The 22,235-nt window shown below is 39.5% G+C and overlaps 1 protein-coding gene across 3 annotated transcripts in view; it reads right to left on the bottom strand.

Annotated features, from left to right (window-relative positions):
* ipo8 (importin 8) overlaps positions 1 to 21,792 on the bottom strand; it is a 32,580-nt gene extending 10,788 nt beyond the window's left edge. Inside the window, exons 1-19 of one of the 3 annotated variants that reach the window (XM_085902249.1) lie at positions 21,578 to 21,792; positions 21,434 to 21,503; positions 20,129 to 20,210; positions 19,071 to 19,227; positions 16,499 to 16,657; positions 16,119 to 16,275; positions 15,844 to 15,933; positions 12,897 to 12,991; positions 12,697 to 12,781; positions 10,922 to 11,056; positions 9,562 to 9,661; positions 9,340 to 9,416; positions 9,066 to 9,182; positions 8,371 to 8,460; positions 6,706 to 6,871; positions 6,367 to 6,527; positions 6,146 to 6,271; positions 2,664 to 2,730; positions 2,265 to 2,390 (exon numbers count right to left, since the gene is read on the bottom strand). In XM_085902249.1, coding sequence (XP_085758375.1) covers positions 2,265 to 2,390; positions 2,664 to 2,730; positions 6,146 to 6,271; positions 6,367 to 6,527; positions 6,706 to 6,871; positions 8,371 to 8,460; positions 9,066 to 9,182; positions 9,340 to 9,416; positions 9,562 to 9,661; positions 10,922 to 11,056; positions 12,697 to 12,781; positions 12,897 to 12,991; positions 15,844 to 15,933; positions 16,119 to 16,275; positions 16,499 to 16,657; positions 19,071 to 19,207 — 1,888 coding nt within the window. In that variant the 5' untranslated portion in view covers positions 19,208 to 19,227; positions 20,129 to 20,210; positions 21,434 to 21,503; positions 21,578 to 21,792. Of the gene's footprint in view, positions 1 to 2,264; positions 2,391 to 2,663; positions 2,731 to 6,145; positions 6,272 to 6,366; positions 6,528 to 6,705; positions 6,872 to 8,370; positions 8,461 to 9,065; positions 9,183 to 9,339; positions 9,417 to 9,561; positions 9,662 to 10,921; positions 11,057 to 12,696; positions 12,782 to 12,896; positions 12,992 to 15,843; positions 15,934 to 16,118; positions 16,276 to 16,498; positions 16,658 to 19,070; positions 19,228 to 20,128; positions 20,211 to 21,433 lie in introns of all 3 variants that reach the window. The other 2 variants (XM_085902247.1, XM_085902250.1) reach the window with 2 other exon arrangements.
* Positions 21,793 to 22,235: the final 443 nt, after the last annotated feature.

The following is a 22,235-nucleotide window of genomic DNA, read 5'->3' as shown; positions in this document are numbered from 1 at the left end:
GTAATCTTTTGACTCATGGAAAGATGTCTTTATACAAGGTCAGGATTTTATTTCGCTTTTGCCAAAAAGGAAGTGTGACCCTGCGTTATTGGTCCTTTAAAAGAGATGGTCAACTTATTTAGCCAATTTCAGCAGCAAAAAAAGTAAACATTTTGTCTATACCAAATTACCGTAATTTTCTAACTATAAATTGCGTTTTATTTTCATAATTTGGGTAGGGGGGGCGACTTATACTCAGGAGCGACTAATGTGAATTTTCTCACAAATTTTCAAATTTAAAAATCTGCGTTGTAGTGAAACCGCGATAAACGCACCGCGATGTAGCAAGGGATTACTGTCATTTGAACTGCAAGTGAGGTCAGGAGCGCGGCGGTTGTTTACATAAGGACAAAGGATTCGATCACAGGATGACGAAGATGACGAAGGGCTCCACGTTTGAAGGGTTTAATGATTTGGAGTGACACAAGGTTTGAAAAACTTATTTATGTTATAGTTATTTGATATATTTTATTTCATGTAGCAATTTGTTTGTTTTTATCGTTACAGTTCAGTAGTTGTTGGCTTGTTGAACTCTTGTTTTGTTAAATAAAGAGCCGTTTACCAAACCCACGTCTTTCCTGGTACTTTGTTAACGCTACAATATAGTTATATACTAGATCTATGCGGCGCGCGCGGCGTTGTTGACATAAAGGACGAGGAATTTGATCGGTGGATTTAATGATTAGAAGTGACACGGATGGTTTGATAATATTGTTGTTATATGATAGTTATTTGAAATATACTTTATATATCGTTATATGGGTCTGTGGAATAATTACAAATGCAACTTACGAGTCCGACGTCAGCGGCGCGGCACATGCGGCGCATATGCGGCATTGTTTACATAAAGCACGATCGATGGATTTAATGAATTGGAGTGACACAGATGGCTTGCTTGAATAACTCTGAATGTTACGTCAGGCCCGTTCTCAGCTCCTCGTTTTTGTATATGTCACGTTAGCATACCGTATCGTTTAGCCTGTTGTTGCTGGTTCATGTCTGTTTTTGGTGTTGGATTTTGACAAATAAATTTGCCCCAAAAGTGCCACTTATACTCCGGAGTGACTTATGTATGATTTTTTTTTCACTTTATTGTACATTTTATGGCTGGTGCGACTTATACTCCGGAGCGACTTATAGTCCGAAAATTACGGTATGTCACATTAGCATACCGTATCGTTTAGCCTGTTGTTGCTGGTTCATGTCTGTTCTTGGTGTTGGATTTTGACAAATAAATTTGCCCCAAAAGTGCGACTTATACTCCGGTGCGACTTATGTATGATTTTTTTTCACTTTATTGTGCATTTTATGGCTGGTGCGACTTATACTCCGGATCGACTTATAGTACGAAAAATACGGTACATAACTATGTGATTTTTCATGTATATTACATATTTTTAAAAACACATTTTTGCTAGTTGTTGTTGAATGACATCACCTGTGTTGAAGGTCACAGTCACAGAATCACAATCATGGCTCAGCTTGTGAGCATCACATGACCAAACCCAGAAAACTAGCCGTTACTTGAGCCCTGAGCAGGTGGTATTATTTCCAGTTGACAGCAACTGGCAAAATCCTCTTTTAAACTTTTAATTAATGAAGTTATCAGATTAATTAGAGACAAAATATTAACTTTTTACTTCTGAAAATGGCTAAATAAGTGCACTCTTTAATTATGACAAAAGATTCAAGAATTCACATAAATAATGTCTCTGAAGTGATTTCTGAGTGTTTAAAGTGGAATAAAAACAATATCCCATTAAGTAGAGTATAAATTTGTGGATAATAGTTAAGAAACGATAAATTTATGAGCATGAACGTCTTAACAATAAAAATTTCAACTCACCCCCACTAGTCTAAATGCAGTTTTCTGACTAATATTGCCATTTGTCAAATATAATTAAGCAGCAAAATTCACTTGTTTTACCCATCTTAGTGTGAAGCCATTTTGCCACTTGCTGTAAACTGTAAATGACATCACAGTTGCTCAGGTAATGACCAATTTGAGAAGGTCACATGATATTACTGGAGCACTTAGCTTGGTGACATTTTCACTTGACAGCAAGTGGCAGTAAGGGGGCCAATTGATTTCAAACACAATTTGTTTTGTTTTTGTTGGATAATCATTTCACCCGGTTCAAATAATATTACTGATACGACACTCATGCCCCATGTCAAGTCTATGTAAACCTCTGACCACAACAGTCGAGTCAGGTGAGACCAACCAGTGAAGTAGTCAAACCAGTCATGCTGAAAGACCTCATACAAGACGCTCAGCAGCTGCCACATCTGCGGGGAGATGGTCTGGCATGTGAGTCCGAATGCCAGAGACAGAATCTCCTCATAGAACTCTGTGAATGATATAAAGCTGATGCACATTAATACTTTCAAAACCACATACATGACAATCCAGGACTTTTTTACCCACAAATAGACATGACAATTGGTGACAATTAACATTGTAACTGATAATTAGGTTTGTTATTTAATCTATACTTTCCTATTCGGTAATCAGTCTGACTTTTTTATTTGTCAACCTATTCTGTGGGTCATGATAAATAAAATATGTGAGGTTACAAAAAACAAAACACTATTCAGCTCCTGCACAGACACACCTGCCATACCTATGATAGGTTTCTGCAAGACCAGGCCAATCACTTGCAAACAGATGTCCTCCAGCTGTTGAGTGATCTGAGGTACAGCATAAAAAGAATAAAAAAACAACCATCTGTAAATATGGGAGATTCTTTTCAGGCCAGGGGTCAGTTATGTAACCAGGCCACCCTGGCCTTGCCCACACGTGCATGTTCACACCCACACTTAAATGGATGGGCACAAGCAAAATGGATTTGTGCGCACACACATGCACACAATCATTCTTTGGGTTTTGTTGAGGGTGGTACCGGAAAAACAAATCAAAATCTCTAGAATTAGGGCGAGCAAAATAATCAAAAGATCTCTCTGAGTCTGACTGTCTGTGTCCTCGGTTGGCCTTTTCTTTGCACTGCTCCCTGGACTTGTCTTGCCAGTATACTCTGCATCTGCTGGGAGTGTCAGAACAACCATTATTATATTATCGACAATACCATATTTAATCAATATCAAAAGAATGATATGGTTAAATACTGTAATTTTCAGACCATAAGTCACGTTTTTTGTCATAGTTTGGGTGGGGGGGGGCGACTTATACTCAGGAGCGAGTTATATGTGATTTTTTTCACAAATTTTCAAAATTCTAAAATCCGCGATGTAGTGAAACCGCGATAAACGAACCGCGATGTAGCAAGGGATTACTGTCATTTGAACTGCAAGTGACGTCACCCGTGCCGCGCGGCGGTTGTTTACATAAAAGGCAAAGGATTTGATCACGGGATGACGAAGATGATGAAGGGCCCCGCGTACTACCGGTATCACTAGCCGCTTTGTTTGTGACACGACGGATGAAGACTTTGAAGGATTTAATGATTTGGAGTGACACAGAAGGTTTGAAAAACTATTATGGCTTTTACGCACGCCCGGTCCTTCTCGACGGGAGCTCTCTTTCACCTCAGTGGATGGAAGTCAGGGGCCGGCGCTCGGCCGGTGGCTGTCCGGGGACGGTGGATGGAGCTCGGACATGGCTTTTACGCACGCCCGGTCCTAATTATGGAGCTCTCTTCCACCTCCGTGGCTGGAGGTTCATTAGTTGTTGGCTCGTTGAACTCTTGTTTTGTTCAATCAAGAGCCGTTTACGAAACCCACGTCTTTCCTGGTACTTTGTTAACGCTACAATATCGTTATATACTAGATCTCTGCAGCGCACGCGCGGCATTGTTGACATAAAGAACGAGGAATTTGATTGATGGATTTAATGATTTGGAGTGACAAAGATGGTTTGATAATATTATTGTAATATGATAGTTATTTGAAATAGACTTTATATATCGTTATATGGGTCTGTGGAATAATTAGAAATGCAATTTACAACGGGTCCGATTTGAGCATACGCGGCGCATATGCGGCATTGTTTACATAAAGCACGATCGATGGATTTAATGAATTGGAGTGACACAGATGGTTTGATAAACGTGTTATTTATGTAATACTTACTTGAATAACTCTGAATGTTACGTCAGGCCCGTTCTCAGCTCCTCGTTTTTGTATATGTCACGTTAGCATACCGCATCGTTTAGCCTGTTGTTGCTGGTTCATGTCTGTTTTTGGTGTTGGATTTTGACAAATAAATTTGCCCCAAAAGTGCGACTTATACTCCAGTGCGACTTATATATGTATTTTTTTTCACTTTATTGTGCATTTGATGGCTGGTGCGACTTATACTCCGAGCAACTTATAGTCCGAAAATTACGGTATATGCTTTTAAAAAAAATGTTTTATGCATAGTCATAGCCTATTAAATCCCATGCGTTGATAGATGACTGTCTGTTCTTTACCTGTCAGCTGCTCTGAGCTAGTAATGGGCCTACTGTCTGAAGCACCAAAACTGGCAATATTTCCACCTTTGCATAGGAAACATAGACATATATTTTAATATTAATTTAGCCAGGGCCAGTTACAAAGTTTAGAGGAATGTGCATGTAAGAAAGAATAACAAATGACTCTTCAACTTACAAAATCAACTAGAACTAAATCTAACAATAAATCAGCATAGGGACAGCCTTATTACATGGCAGCGGCACATATGGACACAACACATGCAAACTGACATGCATACACGCCCGGGCACACAGTTCACAGGACTGAATAAATCCGTAACTTTTCTGCATTTGGCCGCGTCCTCCTCCAGCGCCTTTTTTTTTTTGTCCCTCTCTGCACTGCCTTTGCTCTTCTTTTGACCACATTCGAAGTTCATTATCCTCACCTGCACCGCTCGCTAGTTACACACACCACAGCAGCCGGCACCAGACCTTACGTAACACACCGCTTCCTCCACACGCGCTATATGTGGTTGATACAGACTGTGGGGGCGGGTGTTAATTGATATAAACCAATCGCCTTTCCCTCCTCACATGCTCCTGGCATGAGTGGCCTGGCCTGTCTCTCTGATATATACACAGTAAAATATTCTGAATTACTTCATTTTAGGATTTCCAAAGTGTGTTACACTTGGCATGGAAATTATGTTTATATTTACTGTCCCTCTCCACATCAGAGCCATTTCCACTCAGCAAGGTTTCAGATCCCAATAGTGACTTTCAGCCCATATTAAAGATGAAAAAATATTTTCCGTTCAACTACACAACACCTCAATCTACATTCTCCATGAGCTCTTTGTCTATATCACTCGGACCTCTCACAGTTTGTCCAGCTCAAATAAATCCTTTCACACTTAGCACAGATGTTCCCCATGGCACCATCCCAGGGCCGGCCGCACGCACACACACACACACACACACACACACACACACACACACACACACACACACACACACACACACACACACACACACACACACACACACACACACACACACACACACACACACACACACACACACACACACACACACACACACACACACACACACACACACACACACACACACACACACACACACACACACACACACACACACACACACACACACACACACACACACACACACACACACACACACACACACACACACACACACACACACACACACACACACACACACACACACACACACACACACACACACACACACACACACACACACACACACACACACACACACACACACACACACACACACACACACACACACACACACACACACACACACACACACACACACACACACACACACACACACACACACACACACACACACACACACACACACACACACACACACACACACACACACACACACACACACACACACACACACACACACACACACACACACACACACACACACACACACACACACACACACACACACACACACACACACACACACACACACACACACACACACACACACACACACACACACACACACACACACACACACACACACACACACACACACACACACACACACACACACACACACACACACGTGTAAATTGCACTATATACAATGTGCGCGCATATGCGTGAGTACGGCACAAGAGTAACCTCCTTGTGGTCCTCCATGACTGTCAGAATGGTGTCGATGGTGCTGAGAATTCCAAGGGCGATGACGGTCTTGTCCTCATTCTCCTCGTATTCCTCACTCTGAAGAACCCTGGTAAAGATCTCTGCCTGGGAAATACGCATATAGAGTACACTCAAGTGTCGGAACCAGTCACAAAGCGCTCTACAGAGCATATGACAGACAACACATTAACATGTCTTACCAGATTCTGTGTCATGTCAACAGCAATTACTGCAACTTCTTCATTGTACTCGCAGATCATCTTCTGAATGACATTGGTCAAATCATCATTCTCCGTCTCTTTCACCACATGGAGCAGCTGTTGCATAACAGGTCGAATGTGTGGCCGGATATACAGTTTTGCTACATACACAACAAAAACACACATACAGAAAGTAAATCATAATGCTACAAGATCAGTTTTGCCACACACACAAACACACACATACAGAAAGTAAATCATAATGCTACAAGACTTCACTTGATTTGCTCCTTCGTATCATCACATATCCAGTTCCATAGCCCACATTCCTCAACGTACCCTCTTCCTGATTGCTGACCAACATTTGTAAAGCAATGGCAGCCTCCACCTTGACTGGCATCTCATTGTCATCAACCAGGTCCTTCTTGACCAACTCAACAGCATTCCTCAAAGCCATCACATTGTGGAAATGCAGCTGACTGAAGCAGTGGAGGACCCAGCATGACTGACAAAAACGGCAAAAGCACAAATGAATAAAAGTAGAATCTTTTATGACATAGGTTGCAGACTTGAGCTTAATTTATCATCATTTGTTTATTCCCCATTCTACATGAGTACCACTTGTTTACAAAAACCAGGCATATTTGTTTAAACATATTATGCTATTTCTTTATTATATAATTTGTTTTAGCGGCACAGTGCCGCACTGGTTAGCATGTCCATCTCACAGTTCAGAGGGTGTGCGTTCGATTCCACCTCTAGTTTGCATATTCTCCCTGTGGCTGCGTGGGTTTCCGCCTGCATCCCAAAAACATGCCTGGTAGACCGACTGAGCATTCTAAATTGACCATAGGTGTGAGTGCGTATGGTTGTTTGCAGAGATGGGGACTCGAGTCACTGTGACTTGGACTCGACTCGAGTACCTGTTTTGATGATTTGTGACTTGACAAAAAATAAAAAAACTTGAGACTCGACTTGGACTTGGAAGTTAAAGACTCGGGATTTGACTTGAATGACTTCAGTGTTATTTAGTTTATGTTTTCAGTTTGAATATAAAATTATTAATACATTTAAAAAATAATATCGATAACGCGGTAGGAGCGCAGGCTGAGAATGGCGTTGTCATGATTGGATCTCTACCCTCTCAATCAATCAGTCGTGCCCTCTCTACGTACCTAACGCGTTTATTGGAGAATCACGCCTCTTTATATCAGACATGCACAAATATGTCAGCGGGAGCGGTATTGCGACTCATCACCTTTGGCTATCGTAATTACCTTTATGACGGCAAAAGACGGACAGCACAGTTCAAGATATGCAACAGAAACATTTCAGACAGCCAGACGACAACTTCAAACTTTGCCCGTTTGAAGTTTATAGAGTTCTGGTGTCTCCAGATGTTACAGATGAAACATAAAATGTTTCTAATTCTCTTTAATGTGTTTCTTCTTTCAAAATTTTTTCAGATTATTTTTTCATATTTGCAACTCAAATGTGTCAGACACTGTCGGCAGACGTTAATTTGTTTAGATTGAGCTGTCAATAAATCATTGTATGAGGTAATTTCTTTTTTGTTTGATTTCATGGTGTATTTGACTGAATATCTGTAATTACAGTGCAAATCCAAATTATTGTCATACTTTTTAAACAGGTTAGACAGATTGGACAATGATGGTTACTTAAAGTTACTGATATTTTGTGTTTTCACGTTACTAAAATCAGATTCTGTGGGTAAAATTGCAATAATAAGGTGACTTGACTTGGACTTGACCTATTTAAGGATTTGACATAATCTGTGACTTGACTTGCCCAAGAAAAAAATGACTTGGGACTTACTTGAGACTTTAAGGTTAAGATTTGAGATTTACTTGAGACTTACTTGAGATTTGCAAGTGTGACTTGGTCCCATCTCTGGTTGTTTGTCTCTATGTGCCTTGCGATTGGCTGGCAACCAATTTAGCGTGTCCCAGAGTGTGTAACTTGTTTTATGTATGCTTCACTTACCCTAGCTCGCAAGTAACCCAATCGAGAGTCGAGCAAAGGGAAAACATAGTTTTGCAGCATCAACTCCATCTGCTCCATATAAAGCCGCTTCTGCAGAACACGCAGCAAAGCCCAAAGAAAGAGAAGAACGTTGGAAGAGCTGTTAGCTTGTGTTAAAGAAAGCTGAATCTTTAAAATGATTTCCTCTCACTGATTTTCAGGACCATTTAAATTAGAAGACTTTATTTTTATTGTACATTGCACAACAAAATTTCATTCAATATTCCACAGCTTGTAAGACGTATAACAAAAAATCGATAATATAAAACCAGCAGCAAAGTATAAAAACAACCAGGGGTGCCGCTCGGGGGTGGCCATGGCTACCCTTGAAAATTTACCGGTCATCCCACAGTCTCTAGCCAGATAGGTTCTATTTGAATCAGTTATGCTTTTCGTGCCAAGTGTCAATGTTAAACCAGTCGTTCTGTTTACAACAAATTTGCACTTACCCTTAATCACTTATTTATTCATTACAGAATTATAAATTGTTGTGGAACTTAAAACAACTGTACTGTTATTAGTCTGTGTACATGATCTCTTTCGTAGCATTAAATATAAACACAATAAACCAAAGTATACCAGAAGGCTTTTTTTTTTTACACCTTTTTGGTAGTCTCACGAGTGTTGGCATAAAAAACCCCAAATAGCATATATACCTTAAGTAGTAGCTCAGCAAGTCCTCCAATACAGTGTAGTGCTCCGTCTGTCCTTCGGGGGTCAGATGTGGGATCTATCAAAATCTGGTGGCAGAACGCCATCATTTGAGGCAGGACCTTTTAAGACAAAAGTAGAGCGTTAAGTAAAGTAGTAGAGTTAAAGTAGAGAGTTAAAAAAATCAGTTCTTTGACTTAAGTTTGCAAAGCGAAACAGTTGCAAACATAGGTAACAAATGTATTGTTCATTACTGCAGCAAATTGTAGTATTCCTCACCTCCTTTCTCTTCCGTGCAGCATTGCACAAAAGGCTCTGAGCAGCAGTGGTGGGAAGGGCGCTATCGTCATAAAGGTCTGTAAAAAAGAAGAAGAAAAAAAATTCTGTCAGAAAATTTTTATTGATATAATTTAAAACCTAAAAATTTAAAATCTACGCAGTTCAAACATAACATTATGAATCTCAAGAATAAATGTATACATCTAGGTCCAAAGTACGTACAAAACTTCATGCGGATGTATTCAAACGGGTCTTCTTGCCACAGCCGCTCGTCTTCATCTTTGTAACACATGAGAGGAAAGATGACCTCCTGACAAATAGTCTGGAAGAGATCAAAGTCATACATCACTCAAAACAAAAATTTCAAATGCATTTCTTTGTTTTAGTCATACTTATAATATCAAATATACCGTATTGGCCCGAATATAAGACGACCCTGATTATAAAACGGCCCCTTCTTTTTCAAGACTCAAGTTTGGAAAAAGACTTCTTGAACACCAAATAAAATTTTTATACAGAAAATAATTACAGTACATCTGAAACAAATGATTATGACAATATATTCGAGAGAAAAATCACATTATTTTGCCTCATTCAAATTATGCAAAAACTGTCTATCACATCTTAATATCTAAACATTTACCGTATTTCAGTTTTTTTGGTTCTTTTATCACAAACAATTTAATTTTAGGTTGCATTACCTGACATGCTTCGGCATGTACTTTCGCCTTGCCGAAACATGTCAGGTAATGCAACCTAAAATTAAATTGTTTGTGATAAAATAACCAAAAAAGTGATTGACAAGGGAAACAAAATGAACTTAGTACAACTATTTACCGTATTTTTTGGACTAAAGGTTGCTCCGGAGTATAAGTCGCACCAGCCATAAATTGCACAATAAAGTGAAAAAAAACATAAAAGTCGCTCCGGAGTATAAGTGGCACTTTTGGGGCAAATTTATTCATCAAAATTCAACACCAAGAACAGACATGAACCAGCAACAACAGGCTAGACGATACGGTATGCTAACGTGACATATACACAAACGAGGAGCTGAGAACGGGCTTGACGTAACATTCAGAATTATTCGAATAACTATTACATAAATAACACGTTTATCAAACCATCTGTGTCACTCCAATTCATTAAATCCATTGATCGTCCTTTATGTAAATACCGCTTATGCGCCGCGCCGCTGACGTCGGACTTGTCGTGAGTTGCATTTCTAATTATTCCACAGACCCATATAACGATATATAGAGTATATATCAAATAATACATACTTGAATAACTGAATGTTACGTCAGGCCCGTTCTCAGCTCCTCGTTTGTGTATATGTCACGTTAGCATACTGTATCGTTTAGCCTGTTGTTGCTGGTTCATGTCTGTTTTTGGTGTTGGACTTTGACAAATAAATTTGCCCCAAAAGTGCGACTTATACTCCGGTGCGACTTATATACGTTTTTTTTTTCACTTTATTGTGCATTTTATGGCTGGTGCGACTTGTACTCCGGAGTGATTTATAGTCCGAAAATTACGGTACTCTCATGAAACGTAGAGCAGAAAATAAAAAAATTGTTACCTGCATGTGAGGCTTCATCTGTTTCCACGTCAGAGAATGGGAAAGTCCCTGGTTGAGGTAGTTGAGACACTGCTGGAGAACACAAGGAGTAACATACTGCTTCTGTCTGTATTGATCCACAACCTTCAACAAGACCTGGGGCAGACAGTGACAACACAAACAGGTAAGTCAAAACTACAAACCGGATTCGGTTGAGGTTGGAAAATTCTGTAAAATGTAAATAAAAACGAAATACAATGATTTGAAAATCCTTTTCAACCTATATTCAATTGAATACACTACAAAGACAACATATTTAATGCTCAAACTCAAACTTTTTTTATTTTTCAAATAAAAATTTTATGGCTGTAACACGTGCAATACAAGTTGGGAAAGGGCATGTTTACCACTTCGTTACATCACCTTTCCTTTTAATAACACTCAATAAACGTTTTGGATGAGAGGAGACTAATTCTCTTAGCTTCTCATGTGGAATTCTTTCCCATTCTTGCTTAATGAACCGCTTCAATTGTTCAACAGTCCGGGGTCTTTCCTGTCGTATTTTACGCTTCATAATGCGCCACACATTTTCAATGGGAGACAGGTCTGGACTGCAAGCGGGCCAAGGGAGAACCTGGACTCTTTTACTTCGAAGCCATGCTGTTTAACACGTGCAGAATGTGGCTTGGCAGTATCTTGCTTAAATAAGCAGTGACGTCGCTTGGATGGCAGCATATGTTGCGCCAAAATCTGTATGTACTTTTCAGCATTTATGTTGTCTTCACAGAAATGCAAGTCACCCATGCCATGGGAACTAATGCACCCCCATACCATCACAGATGCTAGCTTTAGAACTTTGCGTTGATAACAGTCCGGATGGTTCGCTTCCTCTTTGGTCCGGAGGACACGATGTCCAGTGTTTCCAAAAACAATTTGAAAAGTGGACTCATCAGACCACAAAACACTTTTCCATTGTGCATCAGTCCATTTTACATGAGCTCGGGCCCAGAGAACCCAGCGGCGTTTCTAGATGTTGTTCATAAATGGCTTTTGCTTTGCAAGGTAGAGTTTTAACCCACACTTACTGATGTAGTGACAAACTATATTTACTGACAGTGGTTTTCTGAAGTTTTCCTGAGCCCATTTGGTGATATCATTTACACACTCATGTCGGTTTTTAAGGCAGTGCCGTATGAGGGATCAAAGCTCACGGTCATTCAGTCTTGGTTTCCGGCTGTGGCGCTTACGTGCAGTGATTTCACCAGATTCTCTGAACCTTTTGATGATATTATGGACCGTAGATGTTGAAATCCCTAAATGCCTTGCAATTTTGCTTTGAGAAATGTTTTTCTGAAACTGTTCAACTATTTTCTCATGCAGTTGTGGACAAAGTGGTGAACCTCGCCCCATCCTTGCTTGTGAATGACTGAGCATGTTTGGAGAGGCTCCTTTTATAACCAATCATGGTACCCAATTAGCCTAATCACATGTGGGATGTTCCAAATGTTTGATGAGCTTTTCTCAGCTTTCTCAGTATTTTTTGTCATCTTTCCCAACTTCTACTGGATGTGTTGCAGTCATGAAATTCTAAGTTAATTATTATTTGGCAAAAAACAATTAAGTTTATCAGTTTGAACATTAAATGTGTTGTCTTTGTAGTGTATTCAATTGAATATGGGTTGAGAAGGATTTTCAAATTGTTGTATTTTGTTTTTATTTACATTTTACACAATTTCCCAACTTCAACCAAATCCGATTTGTACTATTAATTTTGTACTCAGTTCACAAACACTTACTTGCTGTAAACCCACTGCATAGGTCTTCAAGAAAAAATCAGCAAATTCAAAGAACTCGTTTGCCACGTTGCCTGGGCTTCCATATCTGGAAAAAGAAAACACAACCATACACACAGAGTATAAGTATATTCAATACACGCAGATTTAATCATAAATATAATACATGTGACTACGTGTTGTGAAAAGAGATCCTTGCTCACCGCTTGAACAGCCTCGTAATGGCACGCAGTGCCCATTTCTTGCACTTCCACCATGATAACTCAGGACGGTCATCTTCATCCATCTCCAAAGTTTCCTAACAAATTGAATGTAATGTGACCCTTTTACTTCGAAAGCAGTAAACCTACACACAATAGCAGTGAGATATACACAATTTTTTATAATGGGAGATAACGATTAAGGCAATACAGTGAAATTGCGATATTGAAACTGCTGCGATAGTGTTGTCCTCATGTGACAATATTAAAAGCAACTGTTAAAAAGGCCTTTTTTTCATTTGTGTGGTTCTAGCAGCCTCTGGTGGTTACTTCATTATGCAGTTCAATTTGAATTGGGTATGTTTTGGCCACCTACGTTATGACCCATGGACAGGCGAGTTCCTCAACTAATTCATTCAATTCACAATATATGCATGCTTTAGCAAGCAAATACCCCAATATTAAGCCTATCTACCTTTATCTACATTGAGGTTAAGGTTACTTGTGTTATTTGAACGCTAAATATATTTATGACCTCAGCTAATTAGAATTATATAGATGAGATTGAGAATTCAATTTTATTTTGTGTTCCACAGAAACCTTAGAGTGCCACTAAATTCAGACCCTTTTTACCTAACTCTTGAAAAAAAAAGTACCTGGGATTAAGTTAAGGTTAAAGTCCCAATGATTGTCACACACACAACTGGGTGTGGCGAAATTAGTCCTCTGCATTTAACCCATCCCCATGTGATTTTGATCCATCCCCTGGGGGAGAGGGGAGCAGTGAGCAGCAGCGGAGCCACCCTCGGGAATCATTTTGGTGATCTAACCCCCCAATTCCAACCCTTAATGCTGAGTGCCAAGCAGGGAGGCAATGGGTCCCATTTTTATAGTCTTTGGTATTGAATGTGTGGAGTCCGAAAAGACACAAATATGTCCAAAACTGTAACTGTCCAAAAAGAAAACCTGATCTGAATATTGCGCACATGGAACAAACAAGCCATGTTCCCAAAAATCAGTCATACCAGCAAACATTATTCAACATCTCCGTCTCAAAAAAAACAAAAAAAAACACAACACAACATTGTGAACAACATAAACCAGGATATGTTGTGCCGCTGAGCCAATAGGAGCACATGACAATAAAAATGACTAGCCAATCCTTCTTTGTCATATCTGTTATGAACAAAATACAATTGTTGGAATAATTGGATGGTCGGCCTGAGCAAGGGCCTCATAATTTACAAGTTGGAGTCCCTTGGTTCAACAAAGGTAGCTCCAGAGAATTCCTTTAACACCCTTCCCTTCTTTTCTCACTCGCTATGAGCAGAGCTCATCATCATCATCTTCTCTATTTTTCAGTGTGTGAATTAATGTCTGATGGTATTTAGACCCGACAACAATATTGTGCTTCCTCCTCGCCAATTTACCGTAATTTTCGGACTATAAGTCGCTCCGGAGTATAAGTTGCACCAGCCATAAAATGCACAATAAAGTGAAAAAAAACCCATATACAAGTCGCACCGGAGTATAAGTCGCACTTTTGGGGCAAATTTATTTGTCAAAATCCAACACCAAGAACAGACATGAACCAGCAACAACAGGCTAAACGATATGGTATGCTAATGTGACATATACACAAACGAGGAGCTGAGAACGGGCCTGACGTAACATTCAGAGTTATTCAAGTATGTATTACATAAATAACACGTTTATCAAACCATCTGTGTCACTCCAATTCATTAAATCCATCGATCGTCCTTTATGTAAACAATGCTGCGTATGCGCCGTATATGCTGACGTCAGACCCGTTGTAAGTTGCATTTCTAATTATTCCACAGACCCATATAACTATATATAAAGCATATTTCAAATAACTATCATATTACAACAATATTATCATACCATCTGTGTCACTTCAAATCATTAAATCCATCGATCAAATTCCTCATCCTTTATGTCAACAACACCGCGCGTGCGCCGCACAGATCTAGTTTATAACTATATTGTAGCGTTAACAAAGTACCAGGAAAGACGTGGGTTTATATAACAACAATATTATCAAACCATCTGTGTCACTCCAAATCATGAAATCCATTGATCAAATTCCTCGCTTTGTCAACAACGCCGCGTGTGCGCCGCAGAGATCTAGTATATAACTATATTGTAACGTTAACAAAGTACCAGGAAAGACGTGGGTTTACATAACAACAATATTATCATACCATCTGTGTCACTCCTAATCATTAAATCCATCGATCAAATTCCTCGTCCTTTATGTCAATAACGCCGGGCGCGCGCCGCACAGATCTAGTATATAACTATATTGTAGCGTTAATAAAGTACCAGGAAAGACGTGGGTTTGGTAAACAGCTCTTTATTTAACAAAACAAGAGTTCAACGAGCTACTGAACTACTGAACTGTAACGATAAAAACATATACAAGTTGCTACACGTAATAAAATATATCAAATAACTATAATATAAATACGTTTTTCAAACCTTGTGTCACTCCAAATCATTAAATCCTTTAAACGTGGGGCCCTTCGTCATCTTCGTCATCCCGTGATCGAATCCTTTGTCCTTTATGTAAACAACCGCCGCGCGGCCCCGGTGACATCACTTGCAGTTCAAATAACAGTAATCCCTTGCTACATCGCGGTTCGTTTATGGCGGTTTCACTACATCGCAGATTTTTGATTTTTTTAAATTTGTGAAAAAAAATCACATATAAGTTGCTCCTGAGTATAAGTCGCCCCCCCCCCCCCCCCAAACTATGAAAAGAACGCGACTTATAGTCCGAAAATTACGGTACAAGTTTTTTTAATATCCCCAACCACCCCACAATATCATGATAATCATCCTATTGTGAGGTTCACATCGCAATAATATCTTTACATTATGATCAGGCTACCGCAACAGTGTGCAATGAGCGGGTAATGTGTCTTACAGCGGGAACATCACGGTCCATTATGGCTCGAAGGACTTCCATCCATTGAGTCATTACCGTATTATTGATCAGCTGGAGAGGAAGCGAGTTCTGCAGATAAAAGATTAGTATTAATATCATCAGCATTTAGTCATTCATAGAATGATTTACTCATCTTTAAAGGCTTCAATATATAAAGTGGATATGTGGGTTAAAGTATTTCTCGCTAAATTACACCAAAGGTAAAAAACAAAGAACAAAACCATATGCTGTAGCATGAAAGGGGCAAAACATACCTGTATGAGGGAATGGAAGATTTTAAGGATCTGTTTTTGAATCAGGACTGAGAAAACTGTGGCATCATTCAGCAGTTGGATGATGAGCTGCTGAATCCTCGGCAGAAATATTTGCATGGCTGCAAGCAATGGCTCCCTCTCATCTGCCTTCCTGTACCTAGAGTGCAAATGCATTATGATAAATATTATTAGGGAAAAAACAGAATCATCTTTGGTCTTCACACCTCAAAAGAAAATGTTGGCATCAAAGACATGTTTATTTTCCCAATTACAGACGTGACAGCAGCTCTCAGTTTTGTCTCTTGACGTTGAAAGAAACAACCACATTAATTCCAAACTAGTTGATTGGAATGGGCATGACACCAGTCACGCTTACTCACTCATAGGTTTTGACGAGTTGGTAGAGAGCCAGCAGGCTGCCGTACCAGCTGCCACTGTTGTTCGACTGTAAGTACAAATTTATCTTGTCCACTATTGCAGTCCAACGTCCTGGAAAGTCGTGTTTGATGATCATTCGAAGACACATTGTCAGCTGGGCGCTGCATAAAATGAAATGAGTGAGTGACGTTATTACTGGCATAAGGTCAGATAGATGTAATACAGATTCTGATTTATAAAATGCTGGTTTTTATATCACAAACAAACTTCGGTTATATCTATAATAGACCCCATGCCCCAATAAGTGGCCAGTGTTTAATCTACTCAAAAAACATATAACGTATTTTCCGGACTAAAAGGCGCATCGGATTATAACGCGCACCTTCAATGAACGGCCCATTTTAAAACTTTGTCCATGCGTATATAAGGCGCACCGGATTATGAGGCGCATAAAATAGAAGCTATACTGCAACAAACTCCGGTTGACTAGGGTTGCGGTATGCATCCACTAGCCAATAACCAATGAGCCCTCTGTAAACAATCACATTTCTCAAACTATCCTATAAAATGATCAGAACTGACTAAAGTTCGATCTAACGCGTTGGTACTGCTTACCTATGTTTCCCTTCCATATCGATCCGTAAATTCACTCGAAACATGAACGGAGCCCTTCAAAACCCTATTTTGAAATGAAATAGCCTCACGGGTACAACAGCTATTCAGTGACGCCCCCTGACCACGGTTGCCGTAATGCTGGTAAGCGATGCAAGCTAGTAATTTACTAGTTGTACTAAAACGTACTGAAAATTTTGGCAGAGCACTGTGTACAACCAGTATGGATCAACAAATTCATAAATTGATCCATATAGATGGATCAATTTTAGCCTGTTGTTCCTGGACTTATAGTCCGGAAAATACGGTACACAATAGATAGATACATTATTAACCCCGTGATGGCAATGAAATATATTTGCCTTCTTCACAAATTCCTATTTTTGCATAGTTTATCCACTTTCTTGGTGAACATCATACAAATGTAAATGTCAGACAATGACAACTAAAGTAAAGATAAAATGCGTTTTTTCTAAAAGGGGGATTTTTGTGAATTATTATTAATGATTAATTAATAATTATTTTCTATAATTAATGATTATCGGGTGAAAATCATGTGTGACAAACTGAAGTTGCCCAAAATATATTGAGAAACATACAAAATTACACGATTCGAAGACTAGATGAGAACTAAAGTACCGTAATTTTTGGACGTTTTTTGTCATATTTTGGGTGGGGGGGGCGACTTATACTCAGGAGCGACTTATATGTTTTTTTTCACAAATTTTCAAAATTAAAAAATCCGCGATGTAGTGAAACCGCGAGAAACGAACCGCGATGTAGCAAGTGATTACTGTCATTTGAACTGCAAGTGACGTCACCAGTGCCGCGCGGCGGTTGTTTACATAAAGGAGAAAGGATTCGATCACGGGATGACGAAGATGATGAAGGGCCCCGCGTACTACCGGTATCATTAGCGGCTTTGTTTGTAAGTGACACGGAGGATGAAGACTTTGAAGGATTTAATGATTTGGAGTGACACAGAAGGTTTGAAAAACTATTATGGCTTTTACGCACGCCCGGTCCTTCTCGACGAGAGCTTTCTTTGACCTCCGTGGATGGAAGTCGGGGGCCGGCGCTTGGCCGGTGGCTGTCCGAGGACGGTGGATGGAGCTCGGACATGGCTTTTACGCACGCCCGGTCCTATTTATGGAGCTCTCTTCCACCTCCGTGGCTGGAAGTTCAGTAGTTGTTGGCTTGTTGAACTCTTGTTTTGTTAAATAAAGAGCCGTTTACCAAACCCACGTCTTTCCTGGTACTTTGTTAACGCTACAATATAGTTATATACTAGATCTGTGCGGCACACGCGCGGCGTTGCTGACATAAAGGACGAGGAATTTGATCGATGGATTTAATGATTAGGAGTGACGCAGATGGTTTGATAAGATTGTTGTAACATAATAGTTCTTTGAAATATACTTTATATGGGTCTGTGGAATAATTAGAAATGAAATTTACAACGGGTCCGACGTCAGCATATGCGGCGCATACGCAGCATTGTTTACATAAAGGACGATCGATGGATTTAATGAATTGGAGTGACACAGATGGTTTGATAAACGTGTTATTTGTATAGTACTTATTTGAATAACTTTGAATGTTACGTCAGGCCTGTTCTCACCTCCTCGTTTGTGTATATGTCACGTTAGCATACTGTATCGTTTAGCCTGTTGTTCCTGGTTCATGTTTGTTCTTGGTGTTGGATTTTAACAAATGAATTTGCCCCAAAAGTGCGACTTATACGCCGGTGCGACTTATATATGTTTTTTTTCACTTTATTGTACATTTTATGGCTGGTGCGATTTATACTCCGGAGCGACTTATAGTCCGAAAATTACGGTATTTTGCAAAGCACAAAAAGTTGATAGGGAAAATTCCATACAAGAACTTGACAAATTTGAAACTGAGTTGACAGGAAACTTTGCTAATTGCTTTTAAGTAGGGGGATGCGAATAGATGTACCGTATGGTGTCAGGACATTGGATGACGCCCTCCACAATGTGGTTTCGTATCTGTTGGCGGTCGTTTTCATGAATATTGAAAGGGAATGCAACTTTTCCCAGAGATGGCTCCCTGTCCTGCCAATACCGGCCAATCATGTTCTTCAGATAGATAGCCGCTGAACACAAAAATAAACAACAAAAGTGTCAGAATGATAAAGACCAAGACTGTTTCGAAGAAAATCCCACAAAATCCCTGATAACTGAAAAAAGTCTGACATCCACATTTCAAATTTTGCCTCAGAAAAGGAAAGTCAAAGGTATAATCTTGAATAATTGATTATTGTGGAAGTACATGCCGAAACATGTCAGGTAAATCAACCTAAATAATTTGTCTGTGATAAAAGAACCAGTAAAATAATCTATAAGTGAAGACAAAATGAACGTAGTATAATTGAATAATTGATGCTAAAATGCTATCAGTTGTCATGCTAACATTTAGGAAAATAGCCTATTTCTGAGTACAGAAAATACAATGATAAAGAATAGGGCTAACTCTAACATGCTTGTTCTGCTAACATTTAACGATACATTTTCCTCTGTGGTTGTGTACTATTTCTAACTAGAATGCATTTTCTTGTATACTATTTCTAACTAGCATACAGTTTCTGGAGGCATTGTATTTGAATGATGAAAGCTGAAGGTGAGCTTAAATGCTGTAGAATTAATGATAAAATGTGAAATACTTAAAAATGTTTGAATCTGTCAAGAATTTTTTTAATGCTTAAAGAATTGATCAAATATTTCGTGATTTGAGAATTTTATATTTAAAATTTGGGGATTTCGAGGAATAGGAATATTTCCCAAGATATCCTGTATGAGTTCAACATTTTAAAGTTGGAATAGTTTGAATCAGACAAGAAACAAGGACGTTGGCAGTCAAATTCTCTTAATTTTATTTCAATAGAGGAAAACAACACCTTTTTGAATGGCCTTTTACTGTGAATCAACATTTTAATTTGCCAAGGTCAAAAAACAATAACAAAATCTGTAAGATATCCAATGATCTCAACACCATACCTGCCTGCCGAACTGGAAACTCCACCTGCTCTGATGCAATGATCTGAAGCAGAGTTGGTGCAAAGTTGATGATCTTGTAGGACTGAAACACATCAGAGCAGGGTTAGAGTTAAACAACCAAAAATGAAATGAACACACATTCATTTATGAAAGAAAAACACAATGGCCACCAAAATAACAATATCTACTTAACAAATGTAAAATCATATAATTGTGTGTCAATGTTTATTGACAAAAGTCCAATGTTTGACTACAGTTCAGCCTTCCATCCATCCATTTTCTATACCGCTTGTCCCCACGGGGGTCGTGAGCGTGCTGGAGCCTATCCTAGCAGTCATCGGGCAGTAGGCAGGGGACAACACCCTGAACTGGTTGCCAGCCAATCGCAGAGCACACAGAGACGAACAACCACCCGCACTCACACCGAGGGGCAATTTGTGCTCAATTGGCCTATCAAGCATGTTTTTGGGATGTGGGAGGAAACCGAAGTGCCCGGAGAAAACCCACGCAGGCACGGGGAGAACATGCAGGGAGGGTCAGAGGTGGAATTGAACCGGCACCCTCCTAACTGTGAGGTGGACGTGCTAACCAGTGCGCCACAGAGCCGCCCCCAGTTCAGCCCTTCCAAATCAAAATTGCTAATTACAGTATATTAGCTTTATTGCTGTTGTAGTGGGTCTCAAAGAATTTTCAAAAGGGCTCTGGCACTTATTGGAAATGAGTGGATTAGTCTTTGATTAAAAACATCAGAAAATAGGAACTTTTTCCACAAATCAATGTCCTCAAAACAGAAAGGCAATTTCTTTGCTTTCACAGAGTACCAAGGAAATAAAAAAATTATCTGAAATTTGACTGAAGATTTGGATTTGCAATGGTTAATTGAAAACTATTAGATTATCAAAGTTTAACGATTACTTGCTTTCAGGCCTTGTCCAAACAAATGGACAATACTGACGAAATTTCGGCCTCTCATCAGAAAATAATGTACGTATGTAAAGTCTTCTAACGTCAAGCTTGCCCAAATTGTCTGCTTAATTGAAAATAACAATTCCAGAGAATAAATCCACCATCGTAGGAATGGGGTGCTTCCTCCATCTGTGGTCCCCTTTCTTTGCTTAGTTGTGGGGGTTTGGATCAGAGGATGTCGCTAATCTGTCACCTGTGGGGTTGTGAAGCTCTTTGAGATTTATGATCTTTGAGTAGCTTCTTCGTGAAAGAGTTCTGCACGCCCCTGCCCCGAACCATGATGGTCAAACAGTACCCTCTCACAATTACAAGTAGAGAACCAACGTCTTTGGCACCCACCTGATTGAGTTCATCTTCAGCCGCTCTTCTCAGATTAGGATCGATAGTCCCTTTTAGAGCTTGAATTATCCTGTTGGGATCCATTACTCCAATTCACGTGTCGCTCTAAATGCACTACATGCAAATACCATTAACGTTACTCACTTAATTTTCAAGGCCGTTGTGGACGTACATTAATGACGCCCGGGCGGTGACTGAATTTGAGACAAAATCAAAAACTAAATATTTATTTTGGTGAGGACCACTGCTGAAAATCAGCCAGTGAAAGTGGCTCTCAAGCGGAAGAAATATCGGTCAGTTTTCAAATTCCATCAATGTTTTAAAACAAAAGGACTGCCGGTGAGCAGCGGTTGAAGGCCGTAAACGTAAACCAAATGAGGACACTTTACAACACTTTACGGCATCCTTCATGAGTAGTTCTGGATGATTGCTGCCACCTTGAGTCTTAAAGTAGTTACTGCCAGAACTCATTATTTTAAGAATGGAATTCCCCTTGTTTTCACCTCGTGACAAAATGTTTTTGTGTTCATTCATATTCATTGAATTTTAGATAATTTATACAAGTATTCAACAACAGAACAACAACGAGAGTGAAAGAGAAAGCCTGAAAGATTGGCCTTTTGCACCACAGAACTGCAGTGTTAAAAGAAAGTCTCGCACATTGGAAATGAATATACCTCAAAAACGTTTTAAAACTACATTACGCCAATGGTCGAATTTACTTTTGAATCGGTGAAATGAAAATTTCCCAAATATTATAACCTGTGCACTGGGAATTAGGACAACTTTCAAAGTTCCTACG

The sequence above is a fragment of the Syngnathus leptorhynchus genome, chromosome 21 (genome assembly GCF_054491065.1).
Source record: "Syngnathus leptorhynchus isolate UIUO chromosome 21, UIUO_Slep, whole genome shotgun sequence".
Taxonomy (NCBI): domain Eukaryota; kingdom Metazoa; phylum Chordata; class Actinopteri; order Syngnathiformes; family Syngnathidae; genus Syngnathus; species Syngnathus leptorhynchus.
The sequence above is the reverse complement of the archived record's forward strand: the minus strand, read 5'-3'. Positions and strand labels throughout refer to the sequence as shown.